Here is a 21,576-nt window from a genome sequence, read left to right on the forward strand (position 1 = left end):
TTTAAGTAAATTATGTAATTTTCACAAATACTAGTTCAAGAGCAAAAACAGAATTATAATTGGAATGTGATTATAGATGGTGAGATGTGGAGTAAACAAGTTTCTTGCAAAGATGGAATCAAAAAATCCACTTGGTAATGCAATATGGGAAGAATGAATGACAGTCGACGAAGTATCAAATTTATACACATACTAACAGCAACTAATAATAATGAGACTGGCAAAAATTAGGTTTACACACTCATCACCCAACAAATCATTTTTCATCTAACGCCATATCATCAGGTCAAAATTTCACTTTGTCCAAGATTTTGATAACCAAATGTACAAAACTAAGAATACTTCCATCAGCCTCATCTGTAGTTTATGTTTAGTGCCATTCAGCAACTGTTAGCATGCTAACACGCTGAATGAATAAGGTAAACATCTGCATGTTAGCATGGTTAGCAATATCATTGTATTAGCATTTAACTCAACTCTTGCTTCACAGTTTCTCATTAACAGGAAAGCACTGGCTTTTAGCATCAAATCAAATCTGTGATGTTAGTGACGAACCAACAGTCATTTAGCACCCAACTATACAGCTGTATAAAACTTTTTTAGCCTCTTTAAGCTGATTATTTTGATTTTACATTTACTGTACTGCATATTTACTGTGTTTGTCACATCAGCTACTTTCAACAACCCAAGTATCTGTTTCCAGCAAAAGAGATTCTGATGAACATAACAATGTTAATGTCAATGCATTTGTGACAAGCTAGTCAAGCACATAGAAAGCTAAAGCTAGAAAGCTAAAGGGTTGCTGAAGCAAAGACAGAGCTAAAAGCAAATTGAATGTTGAACTTAAATTTGTCTAGTGGTCAAAAGCAGAGCTCCAAATTAATGTTAATATTGTTCCTTGTCTGCTCAATATGTACACTAAGTAGACAATATAATATTTATCTTTAAAGTAATAATGTGGTGCACAACTGGAAATAATAGTAGCTGAATGAGTTATGAGTGATGGTATTCACAAAAACTAAAAAGTGGTTTGTGAAATTTCAGTGTGTTTGTTTCGATGAAGAAATACATGATCCAGTTGAATGATTTCATAAAAGAAGCACTACTAAAGACAGGTTTGATGTTTGACTAATGCTTTGGTACATTTGGTGAGAGCAATTATTACATAACATGAGCACTAGCCAAATTGTCAGTCGTGCATCATGGCCATTAACAGTCCTAAAATGTATTAGCTTTTTATTACGCATACCCTTTTAGATGCTGTTTGTGTGGACACCCAATGCCAAGTCCACACAGTCCATGTCAATATGTTGACAGCAAGTGATTAAGAGATGTAAACAAAGTGCAAATCATTGTGCAGGTGCCAAGTGGAGCTCCAAACCTACACCTCTCACCCACGACTGCAGCACAACTGTGGGGATTTCTATCAGTCCATAAAATTGAGTCAGAGCTGAAGGGTCGTAGGTGTTGCTTTCAGACTGACACACCGCATTAGCCAGCACACGTGTGAAATGACAAATACTCAGGCAGGTGCAGATGCTGAATGATAAATCGCAAATGAAATTGATGAATCACGTTTTATCATATTTGATCTCATATAAAAAGACATTTTAAATAACACATGAATCAGACCAAGTCCAAAGCGTCCCACAGCAGGGACCCAGATTTATTAGAACTAAAAAATAAGTTGGCTCCCAATTTCACTCACTCTGGATTCTTTCTTGACCATTTCAAAAACAAAATCTGTCCATTAAGTCAAAGGTTATTCATATATGTTTTTACTGCACAGACCAAACAATACGAATGGACGGGTGAGTTCACAGTTCTCAGGTATGACAGATGAGAGAATCACTCATTCAAGCAAGCACACACAGTGGGTTCCCTTTCAAGTGTGAAGTGGTTACAAAAAAAACCACTGCCCCGTTTCCACTGGCTCAGTACAGCACGCCAAGCTCCCCGTGATCATATGCATGTCGACTGTGTCTTCACAACAGCAGGTGCTCTCGCTCACCTGCAATTATTGTGGTCCTGCCTGACACAGTCTGTGCTATCAACGAAGCTGTGTTATTGAGCTAATATCGATTGGCTTAGCATGTGTCATCATGCAGGTGTGAAAGAAAAAAGGGGGAGAAATTTTCATTTTTCAAAAGCCACACTGTGCTACTGTAAGCTTTTAGCAATCTCGTAGCTCCTGTGTGGAGTAGTTTCTGTGGAGATTTGTTCTATTGCTATGTTCCTATTCTTTCTTTCTTGATTCTGTCGCCCATGCCATGCAAGGCTCCGACCACAGCTGCTCACAGCACCGGTGTACCAACTGTATGGAAATTCTGCATACAGTGAGACAAGTGTCTTCCACTGTAGCAAGGGCAAAATGTACACAATAATTACATGGCTGGCTTAGCATGAGAAGAGGAGCTGGCGGATTTGACAAATTGCTATGTGTGATGAGTGGTAGGGAAGTAGGCCAGCTGAAAGGATGGCAAACCCATCTGGGATCCTCTCTGGTGGTTATCACTATGAGCAATCCCCATGCTCCAGATGAAGATCCAGAAAGATGTGTTCCAAAGACGTCTTACTATGTCATCAGTACTGCCCTGCTTATAACCTGCCCTGGGCTATATGCTCTTTTCCTTTCACAGTGCATATGTCAGAAATAATCAAACTAGAAATCTATTCAGTACAGAGACCAAAGGGTACATTTTCTTATTTCAACAGATCAGAATGCAAAATCAACTAAGTCAACATATTAGAAGGCTTATGGGAGACTTCACGTTGAAAAAAAAAGAAAAAAAAAAAGGTCTTATATCAAATCAGAACGTTAAAACTTATTCGGCATTTGAGCTCATGGAAAGCAATTATTTTGGTACTTCTTATTCAGTCCTTATTGAGTCCCGTGACCCTCAGGGTACCTGCTGTCACACACAATGTCCAGATGGCCGTGGCCACAAAGAACAGCCTTACTGATACACAGGTACTAATGCAATCTAACAACAGCTGGCTGTTTGAAATACCGAGGGTGAAAGGGCAGTAAGTCAGGGCTCTGTCTGCTCGAGGATCCACAGAGCGGATGTAAGGTGAAACTCTGCCCAGTCTGGCAGGCTAGCTGACCCTCCAATTATGTATGCATCCATCCAGTTGTGTCATTTAACAAGCATTGTAACTGTACATCCTAATATCTGACAATATAGCCACTGTTCTTGAGTGTGTGTTTTTAATGGCTCGTGTTGTGCGTGGCTTACCTGCAGAGTTGCATGATGTTGAGAATCCATCAAGATGGTCCAATGGCAGCGAGGGCATAAAGGGGGAGGAAAGAAAAAAAATCAATTAGTAGTTCAATACATGTTAAGTTGAAAATAAATCAGTTGAGACCTCAGTGGGTTACTCAGTAAGGCAGAGTGCTTCATTATGAATCAGTTATATCTATTTGCCTATACCCTAATCCAGTGGTACATGACCCCTGAGTCCACTTGCTGACATATCCAATCCCACCAAATTATTCCAATGATCTGTGATCAAATCCAAACATTATGGATCACTGACAGCATTTCAGTATAAAAATGAAAGCCCCTGTGATAAAATAGAGAATCAGTGGACAGACTTGATATTCTGCCAAATATGGAGAGTCAGGGGTATGCTGTCAGTATATATCAAATTTGTTGTCATTGTTAATTCTCGTTACTCTTATTTGTCTTGTCAATGTGATCTCAGGTTTGAAACCTTCCAGAATAAATTCTCAACCAACCACCTGCATAAGTTTTGTTTCATTAGTGTAATAATCAGTGTGTTCACTTGACAGTTTACTTTGTTGACAGTTTGTTGATACTTGCTCATGACACTGCAATCTGTCTAAGGGAACTCAATAAAGGAGTTGAATAATGTATCTCAAAATATTAAATGAATAATTCATGAAATCATCACAAAGAGACACAAGTTGTCAGGATACGATTTATCCAGTACCAGTCCCCCATATGGTTGACATTTTCACATTTTTGTAAGATGTCAAAAATAAGTCGAAGATGTCACATCAAAGACTGAAACTTTTCATTGCAGACAGCGTGGGCTTTTTATGGTTAAGTGTCAGATTTGAGTAGCAGCATTAAATCAAGAATGCTACACTTAATCTTGTGACAATACCCGATATCAGATGACACTCCTGTTCAGTGACATCACATCAAAGTAAGATGTTCCTTATTGAGTTTAGATAATCTTTGGTTGAGCTGTTCGATCTCCATTCCACAAAATCTGCTGACTCGCAGATGCTTAACTGAGTTAGATGAATATCTATCTAATCTATCTACCCTTGCCCCCTCCCCCCGCTGCTTCTGTCTAACCTGATAGAAAGAAGCCTGACATACATACCAAGAAATCTCAGAGGAATGCCACTGAGCAGACAGTATGGGAAAACACTATCTTTGTCACTGCCCTGCATTAACTGCAATTTTCTGACCACCCAGAGTCATTCAGGTCTGGCAGACTAAATATTAAACCCAGTACAAGTTCAAGGCAACCTTTATGTAAACAATCACACCAGGAGTACAGCCTCACATGTAGAAAAGAAAACTGTGTTTCGCTACTGCAGTGATTTGCAGAGTATGATTGATAATGGGTAACACACAAAAAGGTTTTTACTATTATGTAACATTCTGAACATTTCAAATCAGCGGCATAAAGGTCTTCATAATCAAGCGATCCAAAAAATATTGGTTAGTGTGGGTGTTATTTTCTCCAGATGGACACAAGACGACAAATTATCCAGGATCTTCGAGTAAGGCTCCGTAGAAACAACCAAACAAACTAAACTGCTTCCATGTTGAGGAAAAATTTATGTGTGTAGCGCTTCCTCTCGGTTCCACTGTACGTCCAATAACTCATAGTCATCCAAAACCGCTCCATGTTTGGCTTTGCAGTAGCTATCCCTGTCCTTGAGTCAGTGCAGGCTGAGGTGTTGCATTGCTCAGCACGAGGTCATTAACCAGAACAATCTTCAATGAGTCATCAGCATACCAGTTAATTCACACAGTGCATCATATAATAGTTTGTTGAGTTCTACCAGCAGCCAAATACGTGCATCCTCAGACACTGTGACCAACAAAACACACGCACCACAAACACAAAACCAGCAGGCTGTGGAATAAAACTAAAAGTAATGCACAAGGTGGTGGACGATGTTGGATGTGGACCTAATCCACTTGTTCCAGGGCAGCGACTAACAATTTATCTGATGACTACTTTGTCAATTAATCATTTGTCTATAAAATGTCCCCATTATAATTCTCCAGAGGCCAAGATGACACCTTCATGTCCTTGTTTTATCCAACCTTCAGTCCAAAAACCCAAAAGGTATTCAATTAACTGAAGTGATTAACTGAACGTTCAGCTCAATCAGACTGAAAGTTGTCTGTAGTCAGTGTGAATGTGTATGTCTTCAGTATGAGGCCGTCCAATGACAGCATGTCCCTGCCTTCCATACAGAGCATGCTCCATCTCCTTGTGACCTTAAACAGAACTAAATGGATATAGCAAGTGAATGAATGAATGTTTGCAGTTGACTGAAAGGTTAAAATTTCTCTCACGTGTGTTTGCACCAAATGCACTGCTGCAAACAAACCTGTGTAGGTGTTTTAGTGAACTGTGTTGAAATATCCCACCTATCCAAATATATCATTCCCCAGCTCAGACAACTGCAGGTCGACCCGCCCTCTGGGTACTCTATCTGATGAGATCTGATCCCTTCTTTGTCAGAAAGAAAGATGTCTAGTCCTGGACCAGCTGCAAACAAAAGGGGTCTGAGCCAGCAGTCAGTGTGATATGGGGTCAATTATCTGCAGAGAGGCTACAGAGATACTGAGAGGACAAAGAAAAATAAGTTAAAAGGTTGTTATAATCCTAGAAAATGGTATAGATTGATTCTACCAGACATGCAGTGTTAAGAGGCTTCCTAGACAATAGGCCAACCCAAGCAACTTAAATTCCTGACCCTCCATCACTGCTGCAATACCGCCACCATCCCTGCCCCCAAAGAAACCAACCAAAACCACCAGTGCATCTATCTCCTCAGGCTATTGCTTTCAACAGACACCAATCCAGGTCAGGGGCAAAAGCCTGTGTGTGTGGGGAAATTCACACATCCAGAAAACACCACATGCACAGCACAAACACACTCACGCACAGCTACTCCAGCCACCTACTAGCGTTACATAACACATGCCACTGCCTACCCATCCACCAGCAGATCTGCACTACACTAACCAGAGCTCGTACACTGCAAAAGTAAAGCAATGCACCCAATCTCTCTGCCTAGAAGACTCATTTCAGACATGAGGACGAGGTCCTCTGGGCTGCTAATGCTAAATGACCTATGTCTGTCCTGACTATGTAAACTGAGATTTCAGTCAAATGGACTTTTCCCCAAACGTGACATCTGACAATCTGAGAGGGTGAGCGTGGCCAAAGGATTTGTCTTCAAAGTGGGCCGCTAATCATGCCCAAGCTCTCGCTCGCCAGCCCACTAAAGGTAGGGTCCTTTTTGCTTAAAGCCCTATTGGCATGAAGAGACTACAGGAAGATTTGTTTTATTGTTTAAACAGACAAAATGTAGCTTTGAATTAGCTTGGGCCTAGATTATTTGCCAATTTTTCAGGACAAAGCCAGATTTCATGCCAAATTCTGACACAACACGAAAGATTTTTTTGAGCTGAAGTCTCTTGAAGCCAAATATGTGAAAAGCCACAATTTAGTAGTGTGAATACCTTCAGAGAGGCGCTACAAAAACATTAGTACTGTGAGTTATCGCTCACTTTAGTTTAAACATATTTTTTTGTGCGAGTACTTGCAACTGGACAAATGGCACAGAGCCCTGCAAATCAAGACCACAGTGCTGCTAAGAACCCAATTTTCTGAAGAAATAAATGTCTTGTAAATGTCTTGCAAAATGGATACAAATGGCTCTCGATGCTTTAATACAGCAGCAGGGTGCATCTCTAGACAACAGTTGGTCCAATTTCACAACAGAATGGGCCCAAGAGCACAGAGGGGCCTGAGATGTACTGTGTGGCAACACAAGTGTCATAATTCCTCCTTTTTAACTCCAAGGTATTTCATTTGAGGCCAGCAGTTCGTTCCAGTTCGCAAACACAAAATCGAGGGAGAACTCATCATCTGAGAACAGCGTCAGGCTGCTGAACAGTGCACTTTTCAGGCCAGGCTCCTCAATGAGGAAAATCTCATCATCCAAACCGGGGCTGTTGAGAAGCTGCACTGACACAGCCCTGAGCAAGACGCTGAGCAGCTTCCTGTATATTAAATGGGCACACCACAGTGTCCGTTCACACAGAGGATGATACAGTCACTCAGTTTACAGCACTGTCTCATACCAGAAACACTGCATTAAAAAAAAAAAAAAGAGAAAAAAAGAGTGTTCTTGGTGAACACTGTAGCTTCCTGGTAGCCTTTTTCTTCCAAATCTCCATGGTAACATCGCTCTTAATTGGCAAACTATTGAAAATATGACTCTATGAATGACTTTCTCAGATTTTAGTCACTTTTGCCTTCTGATGTTTGACGTTTGGCATTTTGTGGCCTGCTATCATTTTGGCTGAGATAAATGGGGTCTTTCTCAATCTAGCAGAGATGTTATGAGGGAGGAGACAAACCACTACAAAAGTCTGTAACACCAAAGATGGCGACTGCTTTATAACAGCCTAACCGGGAAACATATCAAGCCAGTCGTGTTGTTGCACCGACATAAGTGCACAGTTGAGGTTCACAACATTTTTAACAGATGTGGTAGCAGGACTTCGAATAAGCAACAGGAGAAGGTGGATATCAAAACAAAACCTTTATTTATTATAACAGCAAATTCTTGCATTTGTTAAAGTGCTCCGGTCAAATGAGCTGCTGGTGTGACGTCGCTCTGGATTGAGCCATAAGAGAAGTTGGTGTCATGAAACCATTCTGCATGAGTAGTAGAAGTATAACCTGTGGGAAAAAGGCATTTTAAACCTTATTTTGGGGGGAAAGTCACCAAACCTTTTAAGTGGTTTTATGTCCTGTTGACCATTGAAAGTGCAATTATGGCTCTCTCCCCATTCATTTAGATAAGGGCCTGGTCTTATTAGCCCAAAATAACTATCTGGGGGCGTTGCCAAGATGGTTGCCAAGTGTCAAGACTTGCCTATAAGAACTTTGGCTGTACTTTCATAAGATAGGCCGAACACTCTTTTGCATGATTTATGCATATGCATAGAAAATGCTGCAGCACTAAAGATCCATACACACAAAGAGATATTAACCATTCTGCCTCTAGAAAAGTGAAATAATGATGATGTAGCCTGCAATGATCAACTTGGACCCTAAAACCACATGGGTATAATGCATTAGCATCACAGCTTTTGCTAACTGCAAGTCATTATTTGCTTCAAAATGGAAACAAAAACATTTCCCTACTTTAAATTGTTCCACAGTTTTTAAGTATCATCTCATTAATAATGCAGTTATCAGTTATGGGCAGCATGTGGTGGATGAACTGCTGACAGTAGGGTCTATTCATAGCTCAATGGAAACAAATACAAATTCATACATGAAAAGACTGAAGACCATTAAGCCAGAGTCCTACAGGAAGTTAATCTTTACAGCTTGGAGCCAATGTCCTGAGTTAACAGCGGCCATTCTGAAAACCCCTCAGATGTCGGGTCCAAAATGGGAACTCTGACTGTGTTCCTTAGAGGGGCTGCACATGCAGTTCACATACCCCACCAGTCCTGGGTCACGGCCAGGGGGACTCAGCAGTGGAACAACTTTAGGTTATTCCAGTCAGAGAAAGCAGGAAACAGGGGTATAAACAGTAAATGGGGGTCACATTACACTTCCTCTCTAATGATTCCCACAGAATAAAACATCTCCTCACAACAAACCCTCCTCCAGAGTGTTTCACAAAACAGTGACCAAAATATCACAGTTGATCCAGACTTAAGCTTAGTAACAGATGCGTCAGCTCAGAATCAAACTTTGTGGGGTTTTTTATTACTTTATCAAAACCAACTGTCCACTGCAGATTTTTTTTTCCTTCTAACTGTTACATCTATGACACGCATTTTCCCATAATCAGCTAAAAAATAAACTGGAAAACAAGCACCTGACATATGGCCTGAGTGAGCCCTTTGAAGCTAGCGAGCACAAGGCCGGAGGACATGTCGAAACACCATCAAAACAATGACATCTACAAAAGGAATGTAGGACCTGTGTGATAACACTCAGCTGGTACATGTTAAACAAGCTATACTGACAAGAGGGCTAACCTCAGGAAAGTCGTGTTGGCAACGCTTAAGTTATTCTCAGTCTAATGAGAAGAAGTTATTTAATATATACAGTGAGGATTTTCTATTCACAGCCAAATGTAGGAGCAAATGTCAAGCTACAACATACACATCTAGTTTTAAGTACTACAAATACACCATGTGATTCTACGCTTCGGGTGTCTAACACAGGAGTTATTATAATAGTAACTGATTTTATCCTCAGAAAAAACTTGGTTCGATGTCATTTTCAAAAAGATATGACTTTTATGGGGGGTTTTACGCCCAGTCAGGCTATCAGATAAGGAACAACACAGCCTTTCAGAGGAGTACAGAACAGGACAGTAACTTTCATGAAAAACTCCACCGGCCTCATGTGGAAACAAACAAACTCAAGGCATGTCCTTGAAGATTGACTGATGCAGAAAAACTGTGACATGTCCCTGAGCTATTAAGGGAATTACAATGAATTTCCACAGGCCTGCAACCTTTAAATAGTCTGTGTGTTCTCAATTACATGGTTCTCCAAGAGCAGGAATGACTGACTTCTAACACCACATACTGTACACTGCCATACTCTGCAGCACTATGGCCTCACACACTGTAGGCCACACTTTGATTATTAGGCATTTTCCTAGTCAGTGAAGAAAATGCTCCCTGAGGGCCAGAAAAGTCCCTGTATGATATTTCTCTTCAGAGAGAAAAGGCAAAAGCAGCTTTTTCTTCCTAAAGAACAACACAACTAAAACAAGATCACTGCTTTCTTTTCTACATGGCGTTATGTAAAAACGCTCCTGCGGTTCAGGTTGATTCATTGCCACTATTCTCCATTCATCCCCAATTAAATAAGATCTGAATCCTCCCACAGTTAAGTTTCCAGAAACAAAATGGTCTCAGATAACTATTTCTATTATAAGGACACTTCATTCTTCACTATGATCCTCTATCCATCCCCAACCTGGACGAGGCCAGAATCTTCCCACAGTTAGTCACGGGACTGCTGGCAGGCTGAGGGGACTTGGAGGCATATGCGCATTTCCATCTGTTGCTCACTCACTGCTTTCCAAACCCCTTCCTCTGTCAGCAGCCATCTGTTTCCAGCCCTACCCCACTGGCAGGAAACATGAGCACTTCCACCGTAGGATATGGATGATGCACAAATTGAAAAAAAGAAGAGTCCACGGTAAATTTAATTGACAACTGTCTCAGTCCTAAAACAAAACAAAATTATGTTAAAAGAGGAAATAATGAATATCACAAGACGATACAACCTTATCTTATTTTCTGGATTTATCAGTTGTTTGTAGATCTGCAACATTTAGTCAATTGACAGAAAATGCATCAGTAACTATTTTGATAATCAAATAATTCAAATAAATAATTTTTTAAAGTAAAAATGCCAAACGTTTGCTGAAGTGATACAAAATATGATGCTTGTCTTTGTCATACATGATACACACAAATTAAAACAGTGACTTCTTCACTTTTGACTGATATTTTATATATAAAACAATTAACCTGGAAAATAATTGGCAGAACAATAATAAAAAGAAGCTGCAGCCCTTATTGTTTTGTCTTAAAAAAAAAAAACATCTGCAGTCTAAGGTCATGTCATCAAATTGCTTATTTTGTCTTACCAACACTTATTATTACTTAAGACAAAGAAAAGCAGAACAATCTAAATTTTGGTATTTTTAATAGATACCATTATTTTTACCACCAATCGATTAATTGTTTTCCGTTCCACTTGGATTAAAAAAAGAGAGCATACACTATGGTGAATTAAAGAGTATATACTGTACAATATTGCATTATGCTATCCCACTACTATCCAGTATCCCATATATTGTAGTATGCTGTCGTTTGAAATTTAATTGGAAAAGTCACATCCTTACAATTTCACAATAGCCCTGCAGCAAAGAAAATATCACCATATATCTTCAGAAACTCACATTTTCTTCCTCTTTCTTTCAACTAAATCTAATGAAGCCGCTTAATGCTGGATCACAGATTCATGTATGGCTGGTATAAACATTTATCTCTTACTCTGTATTGAAAACGCACTGATTCAAAATGAACTCAGCTCAGAAATTCAATGGCTCTTCCCTTCAATAAAACATTAGATCAGAGCTACTCCACACTACCCATTAAAAATGTCAGAATATGACAGAGAAAACAAAACAACCCTCTACTTTCTGCTCATGAGAGATTTGGATGAGTACACTCAAAATATTCCTTTAAAAAAAAAAAAAAACCCTGACCAGCTCATCCCCGCCCCTCCTCATTCAGAACACAAGAAAAAAATTAGCTGTCCATCAATGGGAAAGAGAGAGCCTTTGTTCAATGGCACAATGGAGGATATTCTGCTGTGGAGGATAGCGTCACATTCAATAAGCCAATGCTATGGTGCTGCAGCAGAGAGAGGACAGCGGGGTTGATGCAGAAATGACACTCTGGCCCCGCAGACCTCCCAGACCCCTCGGACCGAAGCTCTGTTTACAGCTCGCCAGTTCAGCTCATCTCTGCTGACCCCCGGTCAAGAGTCAGGTGCCTTGTTAAAATGCATTTCAATGGGGATGTAATGAGCATTCTGAAGTTGCAGCTGAGAGAAAATGTACGGGCTAATCATAAAACAGGGAGTCTTTTGAGAGTGAGGCATGTGCAAACCCTGTTAGCTAGCGTGCATCTGTCAGGGGGAAAGTCTGTTACTACTACTCTACACAAGAATAAACTTGTGACGTAAAATTGATGTGCAGTGTTTTTTCAACACTGCACTCAAGGATTAAACATGGCTGAAACCTGATACTTGCCATGCAACCACACAGAAGTGGTTCAGTTGCTATCTGACAATGTCTTCAAGAGAATGGGAAATCAAAAGAGGCTTACACTTTATCAATCCCCGCTTGGGCGACTGACATGGGAGCTTCATGCACATTTCAGGTGCTCAGATTAATCTGTGTTACATCACATCAACAGGCTCAACTCGAAGCTTGACAGTGGTGTTGTAGACCTTTGAGGCATAAGGAGCTCTTTCCACCTCAATAACTGGATCAGTCTTTCATCCAGCACAGATGCAACTGAAATGACTTATGTATTTTCCGGTTAATTTTCAATATTCAATATTTACCGGCATTCAGTTCGAGCATTGTACTTCAAACACATGTTTTAAACTTTCCAATATAGGCAAAAATACCAGAATTACATTTTTACAATTGATTTAAATGAACAGTTTGATATTTTGTGACATGTGCTTATTTTACTTTCTCTCCGGGAGTTAAAAGAGAAGATCAATACCATGGGAAAAAGACGAGACGGGCCGACTGGACTGGAGCTAGCTGGTTAGGATCCTAACCTCAGCAACGTTTCTTCTAGACTGGGAGGTAAACCGCTGTTAACGTTGGCTTTGTAGCAATAGCTAAACTCACAAATAGCTCCGTTAAGAATACAGCCAGAGTCAGGAGGCTTAGCTTGGCATAAAGACTGGAAGCAGGGGGACACAGCTAGCATGGCTTTGTCTTAAGTTTAAAAAATATTCACACCAACAACACTAAATCTCACTTGCATCTCTGATAGCAGATTTGTAAAACGCTGCATGTTGTAGGCTAACTTCTTCCACGTGAAACACTACCAGATGCAGTCACAACAAATTCTCATTTGTACCTTTCCATTTATGTATAGATTGAGACTGCTTCCAGTCTTTGTGCTATGTTCTACATGAATGTATCAGTATAATGGGAAAATAATAAGTATCAAGTATCTACATATTTCTGCTGTGTATGTGAATCAGTACACAGAAAATTAAAAGAAGGGAAAAAACAGGAATCGGCCATGCTTGGGCCTATTCCATGCTTTGCTGATGTATTTATGTGAGGCTTTATTTGGGCATAAGATCTACAACTAGTAAATACTTACTGAGCTACTCTATAAACACCAGCATTCCACATTAACAGCAATTTACATTGACATACCATGCAAGAGACACAGCTGGTGGTATTGACAGACATTTCTAACCCTATAACAGTTTCTAATCCATATTCACAGATACGGTTTTGAAATATAATGAGCGCATTGTGAAGATTTCCCTTGCCAGAAGTGGCAGCGGCATTCTCCTGACACAGATGGCCCACAGTGACAGTAAGCCCAGTTCATCAAATCAAATTCAAACCCCACAACCCCCAACACACACCCCCCCACACACACACACACACACACACACACACACACACACACACACACACACACACACACACACACACACACACACACACACACACACACACACACACACACACAAACACAAACACACCCCAAACTCAATAGTGTTACAACTCACTGGAAAACCTTTGTAAACACAGCCTTCATTTAATTTGTAATGAATAATTATTAATCAGGTCTATATATACCACCATGATTCTTGAATTAAACCACAAAAGCTGTAATATACATAACATCTGCTATAGCATGGCAGCATGTGGTCAGTAAAAACAGTGTTAATTAAGATATTTCAGTGTTTTGCATCTCAGTGGTCCTGAGGAAATGAATCCCGCCTCAGCAGCAATGGAAACATGCATTATAATAATTCTCTGCTTGTGATTAGCAGATGAGCACCCTGCTCATGCTATCCTTGGCATTCGAATATAAGAGGGATGCAGTGTGTATTAGGGAGCTGCTTAGGTGTCACACAAAGCCAACAGAGAGCTGTGAGGCTTCAGTCTGCATGCTTTTTGTATCTCTCTGTGTCATCCCTATTGCTATTGGAGCACACAGTGTCCCATTGTGCGGGCTTATTAGTCCCGTCTTGAAATCCCAAGAACCCCTCTTGAGTAGCAGTGGATTTAGGTGACTGCCCTTGCTCTGACATTGGACTATCAGTCGGAGACATGTATGTCATTTTGAGCTTTTTGCCGCTTTACGAATTACAGTTATTACTCAAGACACAATATAACATTACAACAATGTAGCATCATGACACTCGGCTCAACGAAATCCCCGCAAAGTAAACACAGGTCAGTGTCCTGAACTCATCAACTGCTGTTTAGAGAGTGCGATGCCACTTTCAAGCTCAAAACAAAAAGAGAGTCAAACCTTTATGTCATGCTGGCCCTGTCCATCACTGGTGTGTGCAGTTATTGCCCATTGCAATACATGCCACACTGTCTATGGGTGCTTTTATACTTCCTATAACTGCATACGTGCACATATCTTTCAACTACCGACAGAGAGTCCTCAGAAAACTAAAGAACATCGCACAAGTTTGATAAGAATATAAATTAGGGTAGAAATCAGAATTCCCATTGCAAATAGAACCAAAGAAAACTATTCCCAGGGCATAGTCTTGTTAATGGAACGCTCCTCCACTTTGAAATGAATGGCTAAAAATATAACGGAAATCATATGCTATTTCAAACAATTATTCAAGCAGTAAGGGCATGGTATCCAGTGTCTTGGCAGATGACTGTTGGATACTCATTAGTTGGATATCTGAACTAGATCGGTGTAAGTAAGGATATCTTTTAACTATGTAGTATGAAATTCCTCATAATTATGCCTACATATGAAAGGTTGGAAACTATTTTATCCAACCATGCACAGTGCATATTGTGCAATATCTGTCTTACCCTTCTATTGCTATTTATTTCTTTTTTCTCCCTTTGAACCAATCTGTGATTCAAATGCATACAGGAGGTTTAACCTGCCGTGGTGCCCTCCTCAGTTAGATCTGTTTTTCTTGGCTGACTTCTCAACATTCATCCGCAACAAACTTCACTTTTTCTGCTGCATCATCAATGTTACTTCACAGTGAAGCTTTAAGATGGCCACTGGCAAGAGGGCTGGACTGTGTAATGTAGCGATGATTAGCACTGGAATATCAAGGGAGAGGTTTGGCTGTCAGTGAGGACGATGGAGCTACCACTAATTATACATGTTTCCAGGCAGACCAACAACATTTTGGTTTTTATCAGATTGCAGATAATTACACTCCTTTTTTTTTCTTAATTTAATGGTTCACATTTTTTTCCATCCTTATTTCACACAATAAATCAGTTATCCAAATTGTGATCAGTTCTGTCCTGACTTGCTTTGTAGACACTGTGAAAATATTTGCTCTTTATTATTTTTAGCAGGATCAAATCATTAGCATAAGCCAATTTGTTGGTCAGTCTGTTCGACAAGTCTCAAAAAATCAGCCTGCTGATCCTCTTCCTGTCCGTCCGGTCCTGTCCTGCCTCTTCCATCATGGGACAAAGTTACAAAGAGTATCTATGAGCTAGTTGCTCATGTGGAGATGAAGCCTTGTCCTAGATATATTCCCAGACTAAAGACTAAAGTTTAACCTGCACAGCCACTTATGGATTAGGCCAAATCACTGTCCATGAAATTACACCTCTCACTTTAGCCAGACTGATAAAGCATTGCTTTATCACCACAGCACCACAGCAGAATTTTAGAGTCATTTTAGCATTTATGTCAAAGACGGTTCTCAGTCATTCAGGTCATAGGTCATAGACATTTGGGAACTTATCCACAAGGCATGTTTTACCAGCCAGGTAAAGTGGCCAACCAAAGTCTCAACTTTACCGTGTGTCAGCTGCTTTTTGGTAAATCCATTACTAGCAAATTTGTCAGAGACTTTGCAAAACTTAAATACAACTGTGCCCTGCATTATCATATTATCTTGTGGCCCAGACTCTAGTTCATACACCTTTATTATGTCAATTCACACTATTCTCACATAGTGTATTTCCCTACATTAAGTTTAGTGTCATCAAATTACTACAAACTAACTAATATACAGAAAATCTGGGGCCAGGTAGGGGGGGACTGCTAGGTGTCTGAGTCTGTGTGTAAAACTTAATCAATCTGCCATCTATAGTGTGCTGTGTGCCCTGTACTTGAAGGGAAATTGGGGGCAACAGGGGCCCAGCAATAAATATCTTACCTGAGGCCACCTCACACAGAGATGCTTATCCCAGTTTTTTGGATTAGTAGTGAAGTATCTTCAACTCTTGCCAACCACTTCTCATATTTTGCCCCTGTCCTTTTGCTTACACATTTCCTGGCCCGATCATTATCAGAGCTTATTTAATTTAGACGAAGGCATCCGTTGTCTTGTATTCACAAACATTATTTAGGAAAATACAAAAGAGAAAAACAAGCCATCACTTGTTCTTACATGTTATCTGTAATTGTAATACGAGTCAGCTCACAGAAACCAAACAGCAGCCTGAATATCAATTGCAGCAAAAGGAACGATGTGAGGCAAAAAAACTAAAAAAAAACAAAAAAACAACAAAAACCAGCATGGTATGTCATCATCATGTAAAGGTCTTGTTATTCGACAAAACACCAGTGAGACCTTTGTAACGAAGGGAATTCATTTTGTAAAGGTTTTAATTTCTATTCACTCTTTCTTCAGCATTTTCAGCTAAATGCACGAGCTACTGGTTCCTTAGCAACAGACTCTGCAATGGTGCAAGATTGAGGAGGAACAGATCTGCAGTTCCACAGTGCAGGTGAAGACAAGTTGGCCAATGTCTCCTGTTGCAGCCCTTCAAAGCCTCTTGAAGTTACAGTTATTAAGGAAACTGCATCTCATTTAACGGCACAAAGCACCAAAATGTAGCACAAAGCTGAGGCAGTGTTTCTGCGAAAAGGATATCAAAATCTGTCATGCCTTTCGACATACAGCATATGCTTAGAAATATCAATCCATGCGCTTAAAATACAAATTCCAGCCTATACATGTCACCAATGTGCTAAATCGACCCACGGTTGGATAACAGTTAGTGTGTGCCTTGCATTTCTGAGCCTGTTTTGTTGTTTGCTAGTGGATTTTTTCCTTTGGGGTTAAATATCTTCCCAGTTTAACATTTCGTATAAGCCTGCAGGTGTGGACATAATGCCACAACATCAATTTGTTTTTATTCCCAAGGCTACCTGGCCAAACACAGACGATGTGACATTCTACTGGGAGATTTCTCAGCTTTGGCACACAGCACTTTGGAATCAGAGAGTAAAGATATATTTCTGATCTTTTGCTTATGTTCAGCAATCACACAAGAACAACAAAAAAAAAAAAACAGTGGAAGATGTCACAGAGAGACCAGTTCCTGTACCGACAGAAGCTGCAGTGAACAATGATGTGAATAATGTTGCCCACATGCCATCTTTTGAGTGCAGTAAAAAGGTCTAGCGGCCTTCAGACATGACAACTCAAGAATCTGTTGGCTAGCTACCTACATGTTTTAATGTTAACATACTATCTTAAATTTAAAGCTCTTCGTGTGCGCTTTTTTTTCTGAGGGTTGTTAAAGGGCCTGCTGGGAAATGCAGAAATCCTCTAACTGAAGAAGACTCACCAGCTTGAGGCAGAATGAATCCACAATAAGAGTAAAGTTCAACACCACAAAATTACTCTTACAATGCTTTCCAAATGTAGGAGACCCTGCAGTGGAAGAACGCTGACTTTGGGTAAAGTATTTGCTAATTTTTTTAGGAAGAAGAAATCAAAGGTTTGTATCAAACCTGATTTGTGAATGGAGCGAGCAATAACCTTTCTGTTTCCAAAAGGTACATCTAAGAGATAACTCATAAAAGGCTCCAGTGTTGTCCTATCAAGACACAGAATAAAAGCTTCACTGAGTAAATTATGCAACCAACCTAAGGCATCAGAAAAGAAATTCTATCCTCAAAAGGTTGAACTGAGACACAACAGGCCCACATGTTGAATGTTTATTTTCACATGTGGATGACTTTCATTTTCATTCAGATCCGTCTGAACCCATCACACAGTATAACGCTGATCCCGTCATACAAAAGCTAAAGGACCAGATCTGTTATCTGTTACTGTGTTTTTGACAGGTAACACAATAAATCCTAAAGTATTGCATGTGCTGTTCATTTTTTCTTTTTTTATCTATACAGAGGAAATATTGTAAAGATCCTCACTAATGTTCCTTAGGTCTGTTGATAACCTTGAAATACTGGCATTACCAATCTACATTTAATAAAGCATTGCATCCTTGATTCACATGCCAAAATCCTCCCTTAAAGTTGCATTAAGCGACTATTCAGGTAGCATTCAACAACATTTCCCATGAATCTTTGCCACTGGCATGCTGTAAAAGCTACATGGGAACTGTTGTTCTTGAATGCATCTTTGTTAAAATGACAAATTGCTCTAATTGTGCTGTCCATTACACAGCAGTCAAGCTGCCCTCAATGATTTTCCATTTTCTTTCTCAGATTCTAGAAACATAACAAAACAAATGCACATGTAATGTTATTAATGGCTGAGTTCAAGATGACCTGCACCTTGAGTTGTTCTAAGAAATATATCTACATGGAGATAACGCTATCATAGCTAGTATTGGAACTAGTGGTGGAAATGTGTATGTCTAGACAGTTGCTATAATACTCCTCAAGACCCATGACAGCTGATTTTGATGGGCTGTACCCCGACTGCAGCCACTGATTGGATACATGGGTGGGTGAGTAGCAGAGAGAAAAACATGAGAAACCACTACCACAATTTAAGACACTCGCATCTGTCAGTGCATCATCCTCACTTGAATTTGACAGGCGGCTGCAGCTTTCCGCTCACACTGGTGGTGTGGTCTGGTTTACAGTCACTGTCATCCTTCCTTGGACAAGGTAATGACATTTCGACTTGATTTCCAGAGTGACAAAAGAATGGGCCCGCTTGACTGGCTTTTATAACAAACCAAATGATGTCCATCATGCCATCTCTAGTGGTAGCCTACATCATTATTTCCTCGCTCCTGCTCCCTGTGTAACCACTGTGTGCCTCTGCAATGTTCAGGGCAATCTCTACTTCCATGTAACACGTGATTTTAATTTTGGCAGCCTCTGTTTCACTGACATGGTTTCAAAATAACAATAAATAAAACAAAAAAATCTCAGAAACTCAATGGAGGTCAGATTGTAGTGGATGAGATTGAAAACAATGCCTCCTCCAGCAGATGGCTTTAAGCAGCAGAATCAGTTTTTGGGGAGCTAATTAGCCTACAACTGCCCAGGCTGCCTCTTGTGACTGCAATTGAACATTTCGTTGTTAATACTGCAGTGTATGAGGGCAATTCAAACCGTGAACAGGACTCTGAGATCGGCTACGCCCCCAACCTCAAAGTGTGATTGTTGACACTGTGCTATGAGCCCATGACAAGGTTACCAAGTGTATATAAAAGGAAGGAAAAGGAGACCCCCCGACACCCCCCCCCCCCCCCCCCCCCCCCAATCCTCAATGAATGAAAGGCACCACACCATAGTGAAAACCCAGTATGATCTCCCCCCACCCCCCACCCCCACCTACTCACCTTCGATGGAGATTACATGCTCTCGGATCTGGTTCTGCAGGGCCAGGTCATCAATGCGCTCGATCAGGTCGTAGATTGCGTAAATGTTCGGGTGGACAGACTCGAACCGATGGATCTCTGCTCTGATGGCCGCTGAGTTGGACAAAACAAACTGCGAGCCCGCTGGGCCGGGTTGGGCAGCCTGGCCCGAAACAGTCCCCGAACCGAACTGGCCAGCCCCTGAGCTTGCAGACGATCCGGATCCGAACTGGGACGGGATGGACTGGGGCACTGGGACGGGAACTGGCGCCGGGACCGTGCCTGGAGTGGGCATGGCTGGCTGAGACTGCTGCGAGATACCGGACACTGGGACGCTCGACTGGAAATTCATCTTGGGTTTTTTTTTTTTTTTTTTTTTTTGGAGCGACTAACTCTTCTACAACGGCAGCACAAATATGCAGACTAGAATTTGGGATTCAAGCGATGCGAACAAAAGAAGTCCGCGCGAACTGATGGTCTGGAAAACGATCGGCGCAGAAGCATCAATAGTTGGTCGCCAATTGCAACAAAACGCGGCTCGTGTTCATATTATTAAAACTTGACTGTGATTCATTTTCCGTTATTGGCCAGATCTGTCCAGGGCCCCTTTTTTTTCTGTGGCTTACAAACCCGCAATGCCTACCACTTGGACACTCCTTTATGGGCTACACCGCTGTTTTGGTCAAACCCGTTTTCCTTAGTTGCTCAGTTTGAAGGAGACAATGGGCTAGGCTTCAGCGAGGCGCCCTGGTCCACTGCCTTGAATGCGTTGTTTCTGCGCTGAAATGAAATAGCGTTTAGTCCTCTTTGGTCCAAGTGGTCCCTGCCCAGCGCCCTCCTCCGCATGCTGAAACGTCACCCATCACGTAATTGTACTTGAGATGGGGGAGGGTGTGATTGGATTTGGTGGAGGGGGAGAGAATCGCAACGTGCACATCATTATAATAACCTACCTGACAGTTATGCAACCACAAAAAGAAATAATAAAAAAAAATGGGCCGCTGAACGATACAACAGTAGATGCTACAGTTGCATTAGGAATGAATTTTATCGTTAGTTGCTATTGTGTCGTTTGAATCACCCCTCCCGCCCCCCCAAAAGCTAACGTTTCCCGTATAGGCCCACACTTTCACACATACATGCACGCGCACGTGGACGCGCAGTAAGTTAGAAATCCAAAAACACTATGTTTATTTACAGTTTTATATGATAGAACACAATATTGTTGATGTGTGAGTGTGTCAGATTCAAAACCACATTTCGCACTATTTATCTTCTGTGGCCCTATCTTACACAAACACACATTTGTATTAGGCGTTGAGAGAAGGAAGAAAAGCCATTTGTAAAATTCTACTTCAAGCAACCCAAAGAAAAAAAAATGTAAATAGTGATGTAAAGAATTTAATACAGAGAACACATACACTTTTTTTGTTTTAGGCCAGCATCCTCCCCAACATCCACACCATCTACTTTAGCAGATATCACTACATGTCTAAAAGGTCTCACATGAAGGAATCTCATAGGAAGTGGTGTGATGTGGATCCTATAGTGGATCTTTCTTCCCTACAAAGGAGGAGACAGAGCCACCTGCTGGTTTGAATGCGCCTTACAACAACAGCTGTCCAAGGCCATACATGACTGTCACAGTCAGTCAAGCCTCCACTGCTGTTGCAGCAGTGTGCTGCTGCAGATAATGAACAGACACAAACATTTGCTGGAAAGAAAAGGCATGCATGTAATTTGTACGTCACACTCTCAGAGTCAGGCTTTGTGATGCAGTAATGGAAAAGAAAATAAATGGGCCAAAATGAAAAGAGTATTATGTAAAAGAAAATGTGAAGTCATTCAAAGATAATGGAAGAAAAAAATAAAGCATTTCAGTCCTTGAACTTCCTGGCAACAAACAGTTTTGTTGTTGAAATAATTTT

The 21,576-nt window shown here is 40.8% G+C and overlaps 1 protein-coding gene across 1 annotated transcript in view; it reads right to left on the reverse strand.

The window, feature by feature from the left end:
• agap3 (ArfGAP with GTPase domain, ankyrin repeat and PH domain 3) overlaps positions 1-20,000 on the reverse strand; it is a 115,907-nt gene extending 95,907 nt beyond the window's left edge. The window contains exon 1 of the mRNA XM_022757857.1: positions 19,631-20,000. Within this exon, the coding sequence (XP_022613578.1) occupies positions 19,631-20,000 (370 nt within the window). The remainder of the gene's footprint in view (positions 1-19,630) is intronic.
• Positions 20,001-21,576: the final 1,576 nt, after the last annotated feature.

This window comes from Seriola dumerili, unplaced genomic scaffold, assembly GCF_002260705.1.
Source record: "Seriola dumerili isolate Sdu_G_001 unplaced genomic scaffold, Sdu_1.0 BDQW01000291.1, whole genome shotgun sequence".
Lineage (NCBI taxonomy): Eukaryota > Metazoa > Chordata > Actinopteri > Carangiformes > Carangidae > Seriola > Seriola dumerili.